At 49.5% G+C, this 18,116-nt stretch overlaps 1 protein-coding gene and 1 non-coding gene across 4 annotated transcripts; one reads left to right on the forward strand and one right to left on the reverse strand.

The window, feature by feature from the left end:
• Positions 1-460: 460 nt before the first annotated feature.
• Positions 461-533, forward strand: Trnak-cuu (transfer RNA lysine (anticodon CUU)). The gene has a single exon. It is a non-coding gene; the product is annotated as a tRNA-Lys (tRNA).
• A 5,478-nt stretch (positions 534-6,011) lies between these two features.
• On the reverse strand, positions 6,012-17,840 carry Trim65 (tripartite motif containing 65). 3 transcript variants are annotated; one of them, XM_059272143.1, is made up of 7 exons: positions 16,906-17,528; positions 13,862-13,957; positions 13,387-13,620; positions 13,140-13,305; positions 12,947-13,012; positions 12,299-12,429; positions 6,031-6,765 (listed from the first exon to the last, which is right to left on the reverse strand). In XM_059272143.1, the coding sequence occupies exons 1-7, from the start codon at positions 17,323-17,325 to the stop codon at positions 6,223-6,225; spliced, it is 1,656 nt and encodes a 551-aa protein (XP_059128126.1). In that variant the 5' UTR covers positions 17,326-17,528; the 3' UTR covers positions 6,031-6,222. The 3 variants fall into 3 exon arrangements, with proteins under 3 accessions (XP_059128127.1, XP_059128126.1, XP_059128128.1); XM_059272144.1 differs by lacking the exon at positions 12,947-13,012 and having other exon boundaries at positions 6,012-6,765; positions 16,906-17,840; XM_059272145.1 differs by lacking the exon at positions 6,031-6,765 and having other exon boundaries at positions 11,673-12,429; positions 16,906-17,387.
• Between the last annotated feature and the right edge of the window lie 276 nt (positions 17,841-18,116).

The following is an 18,116-nucleotide window of genomic DNA, read 5'->3' on the forward strand; positions in this document are numbered from 1 at the left end:
CGCTAAGCCTATAGGCTGAAGATGATGCCCCAACACTGCGGAGAAATCTCAGATGACTGTCCAGGCAGCTGGCTGTTTCTGTCAACTCACAATTTTTTGGAAGTTGCTTGCATGTACTTCCTGTTTTTATTTTTGTTAGCTAATATTATTTCCTTCTTGGGTCTCTGAGGGAGTTGAAGATTAGTTAGTTATAGTTGAAGATTAATTAGGATAGAAAGTGAATTAGATACAATAGGATAGATAATGGAATTATTTTCTCTGAATTTGTCAAATACAAATGAACTAGACATTGTTTAGGTATTTATTACTTGTATATATTGTATATAGTTATTGTACTTTTGTATATAGTTTTTTATGTTAGTTATAAGCTTTTTCCTTTTTTCTTTTTATTAAAATAGAAAAGGGGAAATGTGATATTTATTTGTATTAAAATGTTATTTGTATGTTAATAAATAAAGTTGCCCGGCTAGCTCAGTCGGTAGAGCATGAGACTCTTAATCCCAGGGTCGTGGGTTTGAGCCCCACGTTGGGCACCAAATGTAGATGTAACCAACCATCTTATTAAATAAGAAACACAGAACCAATGCAAAGAAGAAAGCCAAGAGGTCAGAGCTAAGAGCTAAAACCTTACCCTTCCTCCTGTGGTGGTCCTACCTCTCCGAAAGAGAGCTACTTCCTGTGTTAAAGTCTTTATATAGACTTTCTGTTCTGCCTTCTCATTGATTGTGAACCCAACCACATGACCGCCTCGTCACTGCCTGTCTGTATAGACCTCCAGGTCTTCTATGGTTGGTATTGAGATTAAAGGCGTGTGTATCCAATGCTGGCTGTATCCCTGAACACACAGAGACTTACTTAGCTCTGCCTACCAAATGCTGGGATTACAAGTGTACATCACCACCGCCCGGCTTTCCTATGGCTTGCTAATAGCTCTGACCCCTGGGCAACTTTATTTATTAACATACAAATAACATTTTAATACAAATACAATATCACCATAAGAAACCTTGTCTCAAAAAAAAAATGTACTGAGAGGACCAGAGTTCAATCTCCACATCAGGTAGCTCACAATTACTGTAACTCCAGCTCCAGGGGATGCCTCTAACCTCAGGCATGCTGTGGGATGTTCTGTATGGCAAATGTGTTGCTGATTGGCCATTAGCTAGGCAGGAAGTATAGGTGGGACAAGGAGGAGAATAAAGCTGGGAAGTGGAAGGCTGAGTCAGAGACACTGCCAGCCGCCACGATGACAAACAGCATGTGAAGATGCCGGTAAGCCACGAGCCATGTGGCAAGGTATAGATTAATGGAAATGGATTAATTTAAGCTGTAAGAACAATTAGCAAGAAGCCTGCCACGGCCATACAGTTTGTAACAAATATAAGTCTCTGTGTTTACTTGGTTGGGTCTGAGTGGCTGTGGAACTGGCAGGTGTTAAGAGATTTGTCCTGACTGTGGGCAAGGCAGGAAAACTCAAGCTACACAGGCAGGCACGTGCACATACATAAACATACACACATGTACATGTAAATAAAGAATAATAAAATATGTTTTAATAGTAAAATGAATTCCTCTTTATATAAAGACACAAGAAAATGGGTTAGGGCCCACCCTACTCCAGTATGCTCTCACTCTAACCTGATTACAAATGCCAAGACCCTATTTCCAAAAATTGTTCCAGCCATAGGCTTGAGGGTTAGGACCTGAACATATTATTAATGGGGGAGCATATGACCCATAATGGTGCACACATCAGGGAGGGCATAGAGCCATCACCCAGGCCAGCAGGGTGGTCATTCATGTCTCCCCTGTGTCCCATCTCTCTCTGTATTCTATGGCTCCTCTCCTTGCACATGTCTCAGTGGCATTCTGCTGCCACCACCCTGACTTCTTGCCCGCTTCTCCAGCCAGGCCTCTGTCACTGCCTCTGTCTCCCCAGCTATCTGTGCTTAGAGATGGGAAAATTTCCCTCAGTCTCTAAGATCGGGTTGGAAATGTTTAGTAAGTACTTAAGTGAGGAGCCAAAGGGGAAAGATGAACAGCAGCACAGAGCTGGCCCCTTCACACACACACACACACACACACACACACACACACACACACGTCCCAGTTTGGAGATTTTTTTTTTCAGTGTTTCAGTGCCAGGGATTGAGTTCAGTTCTTTGTGCATGTTAGACAAGCCCTGTACCACTGAGTCACACCCAATGCTGTCTAGGTTTATGTCAACGTGACACAGGCTAGCATCATGAGGGAAGAAGGAACCTCAACTGAGAAAACGCCTCCATCAGATTGGCCTGTAGGCAAATCTGCAATGCATTTTCTTAATTAGTGATTGACGTGGGAGGGCCCAGCCCACCGTGATGGTGTCAGCCCTAGGAAGGTAGTCTTGGGGTGCTATGAGAAAGCAGGCTGAGCAAGCCAGTAAGCAGCACCCTCCTGTGGCCTCTGCATCAGCTCCTGCCCTGACTTCTCTGGATGATAGACTGTGAACTGCAAGCTGAAGTAAAACTCAAGTTACTTTTGGTTATGATGTTTCATTGCAGCGATTGAAACCTAAGACACACCCCAGAGTCTGAATCCCCAGAAAAAAGATAGGCATCGGGCTGGAGAGATGGCTCAGAGGTTAAGAGTACTGACTGCTCTTCCAGAGGTCCTGAGTTCAATTCCCAGCACCCACATGGTGGCTCCCAACCATCTGTAATGAGATGTGGCACCCTCTTCTGTGTACATAATAAATAAATATACCTTTAAAAAAAAAAAAGATAGGCATCATGGTACAGTCCCAGAGCTGGGAGGTGGAGATAAGAGGAGCCTGGGAGTTTGCTAGCCATTCAGTCTAGCCAATCGGTGAGATTTAGATTCAGTGAGAGACCCTGTCTCCAAAAGTAAGGCAGAGGGGCTGGATAGACGGCTTCATAGTTAAGAACACTGGCCACTTTTCCAGGGAACCCAGGGTTCAGTTCCCTACACCCACATGACAACTCATGACTGTCTGTAACTCTGGTTCCAAGGAATCCAGTACACTCGTCTGGCCTCTGCAGGCACTGCACATACATGGTGAACAGATATATGCAGGGAAACATGCACACCCACAAAATAAAAATATATAAATATACATATTTAAAATAATGATGTGAAGAGTGATGGAGCAAAGAATCTGGTATTGGCTCTGACCTCCACATGCGTACACATGTGTGTACATACTTACCCTATCCCTAAAAAAAAAATGTCGGTGGCAGTGGTGGCACACACCTTTAATCCTGGCACTCGAGAGGCAGAGGCAGGTGGATCTCTGAGTTGGAGGCCAGCCTGATCTACAGTGTGAGTTCCAGAATAGCAAGAGCTACATAGAGAAACCCTGTCTCAAAACAAAACAAAACAAAACAAATCAAGTGTGCAGTCTAGAGCTGGTCTGGTCAGGAATAGGTAGAGGCAGGAGGATCAGGAGTTCAAGGCCAACCTCAGCTACATAGTGAGTTTCTGGCTAGCCTAGGGTACATGAAAGGCTATCTCCAAAAAGCAGAAACTATCCATATATAAAGTGTGTGGTCTAGTCAGGGTGGCGGTACATGCTTGTAATCCTGGCACACGAGAGACTAGGACAGGAAGTCCAGTTCAAAGCCAGCTTAGGCTATATAGGGAAGCCCTGCCTCAAAAAGGGAAAACAGTATACAGTTTGTTTTTAAAAAAAAAAAATCAATAGAATCTTTCTCTGGGGCGATCTTGAGCAATGTTGGATGGTGAGTTGTATCCCTGGCTTCTTCACAGTGGATGACAGGAACACCACCTAGTCATTTACACTCAAAATAGTCCTCAGACACTACTCCGTGTCCATGAGGCTGAGTCTCAGCTGAAGGCCACTCTAGCCACGTATCCCTTTAGTTGGTACAGAAGCTGCTTTCCGGTGATCTCCAAAAGCGGCAGCTCGCTGTCCCGTCAGTCCTCATCTCCCTGTGGATACAAGAATTTACCCTTCAAAGCCTGCATCGATCCTTCCCCTGGACCCAGTCTCCCAGCTGCGGCTGTGGCTGTGAGAAGACAAGGAAGAACTGGGGAGTAGCCAGCCCCTCTGGGAAGTAAGCCAGATGTGGTACAGCCCCTGCTCTCATGAGTTAGGGCTACGGAGACAGAGTGAGGCTGACTGCTTCATGGACACCAGCCCCCTATTTCTGGAGGCCGGGAGACTGAGCTCTGTGGGGAGGTCTCTTTCCAGATCTGCAGGCTGTGACATAACATGTCCCCACTCAGCAGAAGGAGGAGTGAGATCCCTCTGCATTCCCCTTTAAAGATTTATTACTACTATTATTATTATTTAAATTTAAATTCTTTATTTTTTATAATTTTAAAGTTGGTTTTATTTTATTTGTATTTTATATGTATGATTTTTGCCTGCATGCATGTCTGGACATCATGAGTATGATTGGTGCCTGTGAAGGTCAGAAGAGGCCATTGGATCCCCCGGAACAGGAGTTTCAGGCACTTTTCAGCTGTAGAGGGCAGAAAGGCCTCATGTACACAGATGAGCACGGCAGAAGTCAGGAAAGTTCACCTCTTCAATGGAATGAGGTGCACAGCTGCTCTTCCTGGAATGCCAGGAATGGTGTCGTTTGCCAACCCGGTGATCCTTTGCTGTCTGATGAGACAGGCATGGCGTACATCCCAGAGTTTACTTCTCTCAATGTTGTGGGGAAATGCTCTTGCACACTGCAAAGATTTGTCCCTCCAGTTGGTTTAATAAAACCCTGATTGGCCAGCAGCCAGGCAGGAAGTATAGGTGGGGTGACCAGACTGGGAGAAAGGAAAGGCAGAGTCAGGAGTCACCAGCAGACACCGAGGAAGCAAGATGAGAATGTCGTACTGAGGAAAGGTACCAAGTCACGTGGCTAAATATAGCTAAGAATTGTGGGTGAATTTAAGTGTAAGAGCTAGTTAGTAATAAGCCTGAGCTACTGGCCAAGCATTTCTAAATAATATTAAGCCTCTGAGTCAACTGTTTGGGAAGCGACTGCTGAGTATTTGGGAACAGGCAGGCAGGAGAGAAACTTCCACCTACATCTCAGACCCACTAAATCTTTATTTTATTTTATTTTATTTTATTTTATTTTATTTTATTTATTATGTATACAGTGTTCTGCCTGCATGTGTCTTTGCAGGCCAGAAGAGGGCACCAGATCTAATTGCGGGTGGTTGTGAGCCACCATGTGGTTGCTGGGAATTGAACTCAGGACCTCTGGAAGAGCAGTCAGTCAGTGCTCTTAACCTCTGAGCCATCTCTCCAGCCCCCCCACTAAATCTTGAGCATTGCTTTCAGACCATAAAACCCTTTTTTTTTTCTGTTTTTTGTTTGTTTGTTTTTGAGACAGGGTTTCTCTGTGTAACAGCTCTGGCTATCCTGGAACTCGCTCTGTAGACCAGGCTGGCCTCAAACTCAGAGATCCGCCTGCCTCTGCCTCCTGAGTGCTGGGATTAAAGGCTTGAGCCACCACTGCCTAGTTTGAGCATTGTTTCTAAATCAATAAGAAACCATCTTATGGATAAATCCATATGCTAAGAGCTTCAATATAAACATGTTTTAAGCTTTGTTGTACTCGTGGGGCTGAATTAATTGTTACCCGAATACTTTTCCTAAACTTGTACTGTGCTTAAATATGGCTAAAGTAAAATGAGCTGGGCCAGACTCTGGAAGTGCTGGTCCAGCACCGGTTGCAAAAAAATCGGGCTGAGCCGATTTTCATTCTTGTCTCTTCATGGGTCACCAATGCCAGCCACCATGTGGGTGCTGGAAATTGAACCCAGGTCCTCTGGAAGAGCAGCCAGTGCTCTTTTTTCTTTTTTCTTTCTTACTTTCTTTCTTTTTTTTTAAGTTTTAATTATGTGTACTGTGTGCATCTGTGCACGTGAGTGCTGGTGCTTGCAGGCACCAGAGGTGTTGGATGTGGTTCCCAGGAGAAGAATCGATACTCTAGGAGAGCAGGAAGCGCTGTGAAATGGTGAGCCATCTGTCTAGCCTCTACTATTAGTTTTTACTTAGGTATATATTTCCATGCGAGTATATATACTGTGTGTATGTGCCTGAAGAGGCCAGAAGGGGGCATCTGATCTCTAGGAGCTAGAATTATAGGTGGTGGTGAGCCACTGGCTGTGGGTACTGTCATTCATACGGGCTCCACTCTCATGACGTATTTCCCGAAGGTCCCACCTCCTAATGCCATCCTCTCAGGGTTAGAATTCTAGAAAATAGACTCTGAAGGGACACACACACATTCCAGTTGTTAAATTGCCCCCCTTAGGTAGGTAACAAGTGTCAAAAGAGAAGCACACTGATGCCTGGGACCCTGGACAGTCCGGGGATGGTAGGACTGTGGAAGTTGCACCCGAGCTTGGGTGGTCCCAAGCTGCTAGGAGCCAGGCAGAAGGAGACGGGGTGGGAAAAGGCCTTCTGGACAGAAGGAGCCGTGTGGGAGACAGCCTGGGTGGACCCGGCTTGGCAGGAAACCTCATAATGAGTTCCATACGTTGGTCTCCACAGTGGCTCTTGATCATGACTGTAAAGCGCTTGCCAAGCTCCAGGCGTGGCTGGGAGGCTGAGCCACAGCACCCCCCTGCTCCGTGGTTTGGTGGCCAGGCTGTTGGGGTTTGCGCAGAATATAGACATGCCTGGCTCTGAAGGGGAGAAGGTGCTTCTAGGTTGAGAAGGCTTCTCAAAGATGTGTCCAAGTGGTCCCTCTGTTCCCCATACAGCAGCTCTCTGTCCCCTTTGCTCCCCTAGAAGGCAAGCGTGGAGATGTGATTGGTCAATGCTGGTATGTTTTAATTTAAAATGTGTGTGTGTGTGTGTGTGTGTGTGTGTGTGTGTGTGTGTGTGTTTCGTGTGTTTTTACCACGGATTCCAAGGATTGAACTCAAGTCTTCAGACTTGCATGGCAAGAACTTATACCCACTGAAGCATCTTGCTGGCCCAAGGTAGATGTTATTAAATATATTTTAAAAGTTTTAGGGCCTGGGGAGATGGTTCAGCAGTTAAAAGCACTGAATGCTCTTCAAGAGTTCCCCAGGTTTTATTCCTGGCACCCACATGGTTGCCGACAGCCCTCTGTAACCCCAGTCCCAGAGGATTAGACGCCCTCTTCTGGCTTCTTTGGGCATTGCACAAACATGGTGCATAGACATACAAGCAAGAAAAAACATCCATACACAGAAAATAAGGGAATTTCTTTCTCCTTCTCCTCCTTCTCTGCCTCCTTCTCCAAGTTTTAGGTGCTGGAGAGATCGCCCAGTGGTTAAAGTGCTGTGGTATAACCATGAGGACCAAAGTTCTCACCCACAGAACCCAAGTCAACGCTGGGTGGGTGTGGGAGGTGGAGACAAGGGATGCCCCTCCAGACTATGTATATCTGTGCACTCTGGGATTGATTTAGAGACCCTGTCTCAGTGAGTAAAGTGGAAGATTGATGGTTGATTCACAGTCTTGTGCCTCCACATGCAATGTGCACCCACATATGTGTGCCCACACACCACACACATGGAAACAGAAGAAATAAAGCTCTTGAACTTTGGTGTATTTGTTAATGTGGCTTTTGTAAGTTATCTTTTTGTTTGTATTTTATTTATTTATCTATTTCTTTCTTTATTTATTTCAAGACAAGGTTTCTCTGTGTAACAGCCCTGTCTGTCCTGGAACTTGCTCTGTAGACCAGGCTGGCCTTGAACTCACAGATCCACCAGCCTCTGCCTCCTGAGTGCTGGCATTAAAGTCGTGTGCCACCATCACCACCTGGCTGGAGTAATCTATTGAAAGAGGAATAGATCCTCTCTGTTTCCTCTGAGATTCTGAGCAGTTGAAGCTTTCCTTTTTAAACTGTTTTAAATTTTTGTTTGTTTGTTTGTTTTGTTTTTTTGAGACAGGGTTTCTCTGTGTAGCTTTGGTTCCTGTCCTGGAACTCGCTCTGTAAACCAGGCTGGCCTCGAACTCACAGAGATCCGCCTGGCTCTGCCTCCTGAGTGCTGGGATTAAAGGTGTGCACCACCGCCACCCGGCTGTCTTAAATTTTTTAAAGATTGATTTATTTATTATGTATACAGTATTCTGCCTGCATATATGCCTGCAGGCCAGAAGAGGGCACCAGATCTCATTATAGATGGTTGTGAGTCACCATGTGGTTTATGGGAATTGAACCGGATCCTCTGGAAGAGCAGCCAGTGCTTTTAACTGCTGAGACATCTTTTCGGCCCCAGCTGAGGTTTATTAAAGAACTTAATTATTGCCAATCATTGGCACACTAGAGGACAACGAACACAGAATTCATCTGAAAATGACAGTTCCTCTCAGTTCTTCTTTGCATATTGTGTTCACACAGAGATGGCTGCATGTACATGTACATGGTAGTGTACACTTGTAATCCCAGCAGCAGCAGCCCGCGGGAGATGCAAGCAGGAACAGTAGCCCAAGGTCATCTCTGGCTACATAGCCAGTTCTGGGTCAGCCTGGGCTATGTAAGGCTCTGCAAAAAAAAAAAAAAAAAAAAAAAAAAAAAAGTAGCAAGTAGTCTAGGTGTGATAGCGCACACCATTAATCCCAGCATTTGGGAGACAGAGGCAGACAGGCCTCTGTGAGTTCAAGGCTAGCCTGGTGTACAAATCAAGTTCCAGATCAGTCAGGGCCACACAGTGAGATCCTGTGTCAACACCCTCCTCCCAAATACAACACTTGTCAGTTGTGTAGCCCAGTGCTAGAGCCATAGTTACGATGTCCAAGGCCGAGGCTGTCATATTTACTTAAAGATGAGGTCTCACTGTGTTGCCAGGCTGGTCTGGAAATAATGGGTTCAGGCAATCTCCTGCCTCGGCCTTTTCAGTAGCTGAGTGTATAGACAATTTGTCATTAATGGCACAGACAAAATTACTTCAGAGCAATGTACCTGCCTCTCCTACCGTCCTTAGGACTCTGTCCAGAAGGGAGACAAATGGAAACCCCCGATAACACACCTCACGGCCAGCCGTGAAGGGGAAATGGGGCAAATGCAGCCTGAATAACTCTAACCTTATGGGAGTGTGGCTGCCACAGTACCGAGTCAGAAACAGCAGCCACAGCAAGACCCGGCAGGTATGGTGGCTCCCAGTTCATGCCTGTAATCCTAACACTTGGGAGGCTACGCAGGAGGATTGCCACCAGCCTGAGGCCAGCCTGGGGACACTGCAAGTTCCAGACCAGTCTGGGCCATAGATTAAGACCCAATCTCAACCCCTCATCCCACACAAAAAAAGTCAAACAGAAACAAAAATAGGCCGGAAACAGTCTAGCCGTGGTGGGTGGGTGGGACACGCCTAGAATTTGCAGTACCTGGGAGGTAGAGGCAGGAAGGTGCCTGGACTGCAGTGGGTTTGAAGCCACACTGGGCTTCCTAGGGACTTCCAGCCAGCTAGGTTACATAGCAAGACTGTCTCAGGGCTGGAAAGATGGCTCAGTGGTTAGGAACACTTGCTGCTCTTGTAGAGGACCCCTGCAGGTATGGTTCCCAGCACCCACATGGAGGCTCACAATGGTCTGTAACTCAAGTTCCAGGAGATGGGACACCCTATTCTGGCCTCTTTGGGCATTGCCCATAATACATGTAGGAAATATACACATACATAAAGTTTTGTTTTTGTTTTTTCCAAGACAAGGTTTTTCTGTGTAGCTTTGAAGCCTGTCCTGGAACTCACTCTGTAGACCAGGCTGGCCTCGAACTCACAGAGATCCACCTGTCTCTGTCTCCCGAGTGCTGGGATCAAAGGCATGCGCCATCACTGCCCAGCCATAAAGATTTTTAAAGAAAAATGCTTAAACATTTCTATAAAATAATTATCTTTCCTAGTGTATACATTATTACACATATTACCCTTTAAAAACTGCTATAGGCTAGTGATGGTGGTTCATGCCTTTAATTCCTGCACTCAGAAGGCAGAGGCAGGCAGATCTTTGTGAGTTGGAGGCTAGCCTGGTCAACATAGTGAGTTCTAAGCCAGCCAGGGTTACACAGTGATACCCCATCTCCAACAACAACAACAAACTGTTACTGTGGGCTGCTGGGATAACTCAGCAGGCAAATGTGCTTAAGGCCAACCTGACAGACTGAGCTCCATCCCCAGATCCACATGGTAGAGAGAGAGAGAGAACCCTGTACTTCATCCTCTGACCTCTGCATGGACAGTCTACATACAGCAGCCACCCCGCCGCCAGCTGCACACTAACTGAAGAGAAAAGCATTTCTAAAATCCTTTATTGGGCAATGTTTACCCATGAGCATATAAAACAGACAAATGCTTAAGAAATTACAAAAGAAAAGAAAAAAAAGTTACAAAAGTAGACATCCTTGTAAACACCAAGACCAGAACATGGCGCATCTCAAGTAAGGAAATTATACCAGGCTGGGGACGCTGTCAGCGAGAGAAGGAGGGAGGGACTCTTTTTTTTTTTTTTTTGAGACAGGGTTTCTCTGTATAACAGCCAACCCTGGCTGTCCTAGAACTCACTCTATAGACCAGGCTGGCCACTCACAAAGATCTGCCTGCCTTTGCCTCCTGAGTGTTGGGATTAAAGGTGTGAGCCACCATGTCTGGCCAAGGGAGGAGCTCTTGTTTATAGCATTCAAAACACTCCAGGTTCTAGTCCCTGTACAAAAAAAATTCTACTTCCAGAAATGTGAGCAAAAGACCACCCCAGGACCCTCATGGAAGCATGTTCTGGAAGAGCAAGAGGGAGCTGCTCACATCCGCAGCACCTACACCCTGATATCACCACATCTGCTTTCCACACTTATGCTTGGTCCCCAGCTGGTGGAATAGTTTGGGAAGGATTAGGAGGTGTGCCCTTGTTGGAGGAAGGGTGTCCTTGAGGGTGGGCTTTGAGGTTTCAAAATTCCATGCCAGATTCAGTGTCTCTCTGTCTTCTCTCTCTCTCTCTCTCTCTCTCTCTCTCTCTCTCTCTCTCTCTCTCTCTCTCTCTCTCTCTGCCTGGTGCCTGTAGATCAGGATGTAAAGCTCTCAGCTACTGCTCCAGCACCATGCCTGTCTGCTTCCTGTCATGATAATCATGGATTAATCTTCTAAAACTGTAAGCAAGACCCCAGTTAAATGTTTTCTTTTATTGTAAGAGTGGCCGTGGTTATGGTGTCTCTTCACAGCAGTAGAACAGTGGCTAAGATAGGTGTCTAGGCAATGCCAAGAACTTGGCTTTTGCTTGGGGCTGGGGCATCCTATTAATTTTTTCCAGTCCCTGTCCCCTTCAAAGAGAGTAAAAAGTAAACTGATTTAGGGGCTCCCCTCTCATCCCTCTCCTCGGAGTCAACAGAGAGACCAACTGCAGGGGCAAGTTTCTTGGTCTGGCCTGGGCCCACAGTCCAGACAAATCTCTCCCACCCACCGTCCTGCAGCCATTTATAAAATCATTACTCAGAAGCTTATGTATTAATTACAAACTGTTTGGTCTATGGCTCAGGCTTCCTGCTAGCTAGCTCGTACATCTTAAATTAGCTCATTTCTATTAACCTGTGTACCGCCACATGTCTGGTGGCTTTACCTGGGTCGCATCACATCCGCTTCCCCTGGCGGCTCTCAGCGGCTCCTCCCAGCCCTGCCTTTCTCCTTCCTTGTACCTCTGCTTGGATTTCCTGCCGGCCTCTGAGCTGCCTTGCCATGGGCCAAAGCAATGTATTTATTAAGCAATGGTAGCAATACATATTCACAGCATACAGGAAGACCATCATCCCACAGCAGCCAACAGCTATTCCTTTTAGAATGGTGGCCTTCAGTCTCCAAGTCAGAGGCTGAGCCACCCTTGGGCACACAGGCATGGCGGCACCTATCTGTGCCTCCCTCAGATGAGTGCTGAGGCCTCTTCCCTGGGCCCTGGAGGGGGCTTGGCCTCAGGCTGATGGCAAAGAGTAAGGGTCCTCCCCTCAAGGAGCCAGAAGACTGGGAAGAGAGGCTGGCTGAAAACTGCATGGAAGGTATGCAGCCACTCTGTCTGTGGCTCGAGGCTGTAGAAGGTGAGGTAGCCAGAGGTCAAGTTCAAATCGATGCCCAGGAGACGTCCAGGCACCCCATGCAGGCGCTGGGCCTTGCCATTGTGCCAGGCCTGGATACTGTCCTCCTGGATGCAAAGGCCCCAGGAAGAAGGCCCACGGCCGATGTTGTCCGTGTGGGTCCCCACCTTTCGGCGTGATAGTTTTGGGTAGGTGATGCCCAACGTCACAGAGTGATCAGAGGCGCGTACCTCCCAGTAGTGTTGTCCAGTCTGAAAACTCTGGGTACACTGTACCTGCCACAGCTCGAAGCTGCCTGGCCTGGCTGGGCCCTGGGCCTGGAAATGGTGTGTCACCTGCTGGTCCTTGTGGGACAAGTACAAGTACTGGTTGGCAGAGTCCGGGTCAAAGGTCAGGTTGCGATAATCTGTTGGAAAGAGTTGACCAGAGGTGGCAAAGGTGTCATTTTCCCCCTAGAGCATAGAGTTACTGGGGCTCCATCTATGGACAGTTCAAATGTCTACCAGGCATACTGTGGGTAGAGCACCAGGCATCCAGCATACTAGGGAGCTGCTCATTGCTACCTCTGAGCTGGAATCTTCTACACGCCCCACTCTATAAGAGGGGAAACTGAGGCTCAGAGAGTTAAGTTTCACATAGTATTAAGTGGGAGAACTGTGATGGACCCCAGATCCAGGTGGTCAGAATCTGCCCTTTAACACTATTCCGGCTGCATCTGCCTCAGGGTGGATGTGGACAAGGTTCACATCCTGTAACAGATGTGCAGAGGTGGAGCCTGGCCCAGGAAGGACCATGGAAAGGACAGTCAGAGCAGGTCCCTCACCCCATACATACACAGGCATATGCAAGTGTACACATGCTCTCACATGCACACAAAGGTGTACCCATGCACATGTACACACACAGGCATCGGGGCTCCTTACTCTGCCAGAGTTTCTTCCTCAGTGGACACACGGTGCTGGGGACTGGTGGCGGGGGACGCAAGGCTTCTAAAGAACAAAGCAGAATCAGGGAGTGTGTGGGGATGATCCCTGACTTCCCGATCCCTGACTCCCCGCTTCTACCCACTAGTGGAGCGGGGGTTGGACCCAGAGGGCAAGGAAAAGTCAGCCTTACCCACAGGGCCAGCTTTGCCTGCCACCCTGGGGGGCTTCTCTTCAAGGAGGAGTTCACATAGTGGGCCAAGCATCTCATTCACGCTGTTCAGCTGCTGCTCTTCATCCCACTGTGGAGCGGTCAGTGGCCCGGGGGACTCCACAGGCTCAGAGAGCTGCTGTAATTCCTGAACCCCAGGGACAGTGTCAGAGAGTGGGGTGCGAGGCAGGGAAGCAAGGCCCTAGCCCACTGCCCTGAGATCTGGTACCTGGAAGAAGATGGAGTCATCCACTTGCCCCAGGAGATCCTGGACACTGTGGTCATACTGGGACAGGACCTCCAGGTGGTCGGTTAGCCGCTGTATCTCACTCAGAGCCTGGTCCAGAGCCCGCTTCTTGGCTACCTCTATGTTCCTCAGTGTCAAGGCCCGCAGCTTCTCCAGCGCCTGTAGCAGGCTGCTGAATCTGCTGGAGACCACTGAGGTCAGGGTGCAGGCTGAACTCTGTGTGGGCACAGGAGGAACCTCAGGGTGGCCAGTCTTGGCCCTATGGCAAGGTAGGCTAAGTCCTCAGTCGCCCACTGGCTTGAAGGGTGGGACACAGGGAGTCAGTCAGAGCCCTGGAACCTCCTCCCCGCTGGGGCCTGGTTTCTGGCTCAACTCCCCACTCCCTGCTGCTGGGAGGCATTTCGAAGCAGCCCAGGGAGCAGATGGTAGGGCCCAGCACGAGGACGTGGCGAAGTACCTGGATCTGGCTGCTCTGCTGCCGCAGCTCCTGAAGCTGGGTCTCAGCCTGGGTGACCTGTTGCCGGGCAACCGCCGCTCTAGCTTTCAGTTGGTCCTGCGGCCCCCATCCAGAGGGCGAGCAACAAGAGAAGACCAGGATTGGCTGTAAAGTTTACCTCATACCACCACCATCCACACAGATCCTGGGCACTATCCTGCCACTCAGGGTAGACTGCCCCCTTAACATCCCAGAACTAGGTCAGAGTCCCAGGGAGGTCCGGACAGGGACCGTTCTCTGCGTGGAGCAGGGATCCATACGAGGGATGCGGAAGTCTTGGGTTGAAGACCCGGCTTCCGGTCCCACTGGCGCTTCTTGCAGGTTGAGTGACCTGAGCAGAGCTCCTCTCCCACCTTCTCAGGTCCATAGTCCACCCCACCCCGACTCCAGGCAACAAACAGAGCAGTAACTCTGGCTTACAGAGTCTGGGACAGAAAGGGAGAAGGCCAGAGTCGCCTGAGCCGTGATTAGTTCAGCGCAGAAGAGCCCAAAGGGAAGACAGGACCCCATTATTTGGTTGAGTTGTTTCCCTTGGGGACCAAAAGGTGCTGTCACAGGAGCTAGAGACATCGTGCTGGTGCTCTGAGCTGGTGTAATGCCTGGCTAAGAGTCTCACTACCTGCTTTTGCTCCTTCCAACACCCTATCATCACTGCTTTGAGACAGGGTCTCACTATATAGCCCTAGCTGGCCTGGAACTTGCTAAGTAGATCTTGAACTCAACAGAGACCTGCCTACTTCTGCCTCTACAATGTTGGAATGAAAAGCATGTGCCACCACCATGCCAGCTAATTTATTTATTTTTAATCTTACAAATAAAGAGGTTTTTTTCTTTTTCTTTCTTTCTTTCTTTCTTTTCTTTTCTTTTTTTTTTTTTTTTTGTTTGTTTTGTTTTGTTTTGGTTTGGTTTGGTTTTTTGAGACAGGGTTTCTCTGAGTACTTTTGGTGCCTGTCCTGGATCTCACTCTGTAGAGCAGGCTGGCCTTGAACTCACAGAGATCAACCTGGTTCTGCCTCCCAGTGCTGGGATTAAAGGCGTGTGCCACTACCGCCTGGCACAAATAAAGATTTTTATGTAGCCAGGTGGTGGTGATGAACGCCTTTAGTCCCAGCACTTCGGAGGCAGAGGCAGGTGGATCTCTGTGAGTTCAAGGCCAGCCTGGTCTACAAACCGAGTTCCAGGACAGCCAGGACTGTTACACAGAGAAACTTTGTCTCGAAAAAACAAACAAAATTTTATGTAAAGTTTATGTAAGTGTAGACAAATGGATGAATGCCACACTGCATGTGTGAAGGCCAGAGGGTAACCTTGGGTATCTCAGCCCTTGCCTTCTGCCTTGAGACAGGCTCCCTTGCCACTGTGTATGCCAGGCTAGCTGGCCCTTGAACTTCCTGTGCCTCAGTCCTCCCAAGCAAAATCCCGTCGTCCCCTCCCCCCCCCCCCCCCCCCCCGTCCGTCCCCCCTCAGCATGAGCCATCTGGCTGAAGCGTCCTCCTTGAGGAGGGCTTTTAACCTCCCTGCAAACCTTTGTGCCCAGCTTTGTCTCCCACACATGGACCACCAGCTGTGTCTCAGCCTCCTCTCTGGGGCTTCAGCAGCTCCAGGGCTCACCCTCCAAACCTCTGAAAGTCCCTTTCTTTCCAAAGCCACTCACTCCTTTGACATCACCCTGGCCCTGTCACCAGCTCCAAAATGTCTTCCCAAGCATTCACCCTCATCTACCACTTCCCATCTCTCACTGTGCAAGTCCTCCACCAGCCGCCCTGCCCCCTCCCTCCCTGTCCCTCAGGCTTCTCAGCCACCCTTCTGTCCATGTGCCAGCACCCCGTGACTCCCTAGAACACACCTCTCTCCTTCTCCTCTGTCCCATCCCTGTAACTTTGCCTCACACCCCTGCTGGCTGAGATGGCCATGGGCAAGGGCACAGGCCACCACCACAGGGTCAGTCTCGTGGTCATTTTTGCCCTCTAACCAAACCTCTCAGCAGCATGGAGCACCTAGAGAGCACACTCTCCCTCCTGTACTCCACTGTGCCCGGCCACTGTCTCCGTAGCTCTGTCGGGGTATAACTGTAGGCAAGGCTTCCCTGACCCAGCAAGTTTCTACTTCTTCCAGGGACCTATAATGACTTCCAACTTTCTTAGTACCTGAAGCTCCTCCCAGTTCTCAACAGATGCCTGTCATCCCCCAACCCCCCTGTGCCCCCACTGCACCCACACATCCACATATCCCAACCAAGCACAGAGCAGCCCCTCACCCACAGAAACCCCTACTTCGTTCCCATCTCCACTGGGCACTGGGCTTCTACTACTTTGTCCTTTCTTTTGCTTTCCAGTTGTGACTCTTCCCCCATCCCCAGATTTCACCTCTTATCCCCCGAAATCTGATGGCATCATTGCCTTGTCTCAAGTTAAGGCCCTGCACATCCCGTGAGGAAGAGTCAGCTCCTCACCACCACCCCATGGTCTGGTCCCCCACGACCTGGAAAGCCTGTTTGGAGATCCTCAGGGACCTGCCTCCTGCCATCATCTCAGTGAACAGGCCAGCCTTCCAGCTCCTCACGCTCCATCCCCACTCCTCTTTTTCTGGTTGGCACTTCCTCTCCCCTGAGGAGTCACCCAAAAATCACCTCTCTCTCCTCTTAAGCAGGGTGGCCCTGCTGTCTCTACAGAAGGAAACACTCAGGTTTTGCCGGGACACTATCTGACCCTCAGTCTCTGAAGAGCAGAAAGCACAGATGACTGATTTGCTCTACACTGCCCTCCTTTCATACTATGCTGCATGCGTGCGCACTTACTGAATGCTGGCCAGGGCAGCAAATGGGGCTGCCAGCCTTGGCCTAACACTCTGGCTTCTACTTCACTCAGAGGACGTGGGAAGGGCTGGGTGCCACATTCAGATGCATAGGCACTCTGGGTTCATACTGGAACCCGGCAGCCTCCTGCTGCAGCCCCAGTCTCTGGCCTCGAACAGTCCCCCGACTTCCGGAAGGCCCCATCCCTCACCTCTCGAACGCGGCGCTCTACGTCCAGCAGCGCCCGCTCGTGGAGGCGGCACTCGTGCACTGTGCAAGCGCTGCACACGCAGAGGCCATCGGTGAGGCAGAAGAACTCGAGCGGCCTCCCGTGGCGCGGGCAGCGTGCGCTGTGGCCGGCGCCGGGCTCCGGGCGCGGGATGGCGGCCGCCTGCGCCTGCAGATCGAGAGGCAGCGTCTGCAGCAAGGTGCTCAGTGTCACGCTGCGGCACAGCTTGGCGCCCTCGGGGAAGGGCTGGCGACACTCGGGGCATGTCTTCTCCCAGCAGCGCCATGAGTCCTGCATGCAGCCTCCACAGAAGCTGTGCCCGCAAGGCAGCGTCACCGGGTCGCGGTAGCGATCCAGGCAGATGGAGCAGGTTACTTGGTCCTCCACCAGCTGAGCAGCCATGGCGGAAGCGAGGCCAAGAGGCACAGACTTCTTAAAGGGACGGAGGCTACCGGTGCGACTGATGCGGAAGGGAGGACAGCCCAGAAAGACACGACAGTGTGCCAAACATCACAGGCGCTGCTGCTCTCGGTTGGCCTAGAACGTTCCTTGGCACGGATCCAAGCCACCCTTGCCCGCCTTCTGACGCGCTGGGAGCTGGGGTGCGGCTCCCGTGGGTCCCACTCTGGCACCTCCATGTTGCTTTTCCTGATCCTCCTGAGGATCTGGCCTTGCCTTCAAGGGACGGAGGCTTGGAACCCCACTGGGCCCAGGGCCATCTTGAGATACCATCTCTGGGGGTGTTTTCTTGGCCAGTAAATGAAACTGATTGAGAGTCGTCCAGTATGGAGCTTGGTAACACTTGGTAAATGCTCCTAACCCCCGGCCCCGTGTTTTTTTGCTGGAACAGGATTTTAGGCACTGGTTATCTCCCTTCTCTGGGAAATGTATAATTTTGGTTCTTTTAAAACAATGATACAGCCTGGCGGCGGTGGCGCATGCCTTTAATCCCAGCACTCGGGAGGCAGAGCCAGGCGGATCTCTGTGAGTTCGAGGCCAGCCTGGTCTCCAAAGCAAGTTCCAGGAAAGACACAAAGCTACACAAAGAAACCCTGTCTCGAAAAACCAAAAAAAAAAAAAAAAAAAAAAAAAAAAAAAGAAAGAAAGAAACAGTTGGGCTGGAGAGATGGCTCAGCGGTTAAGAGCACTGGTTGTTCTTCCAGAGGTCCTGAGTTCAATTCCCAGCACCCACA

Source organism: Peromyscus eremicus, chromosome 8a (assembly GCF_949786415.1).
Source record: "Peromyscus eremicus chromosome 8a, PerEre_H2_v1, whole genome shotgun sequence".
Lineage (NCBI taxonomy): Eukaryota > Metazoa > Chordata > Mammalia > Rodentia > Cricetidae > Peromyscus > Peromyscus eremicus.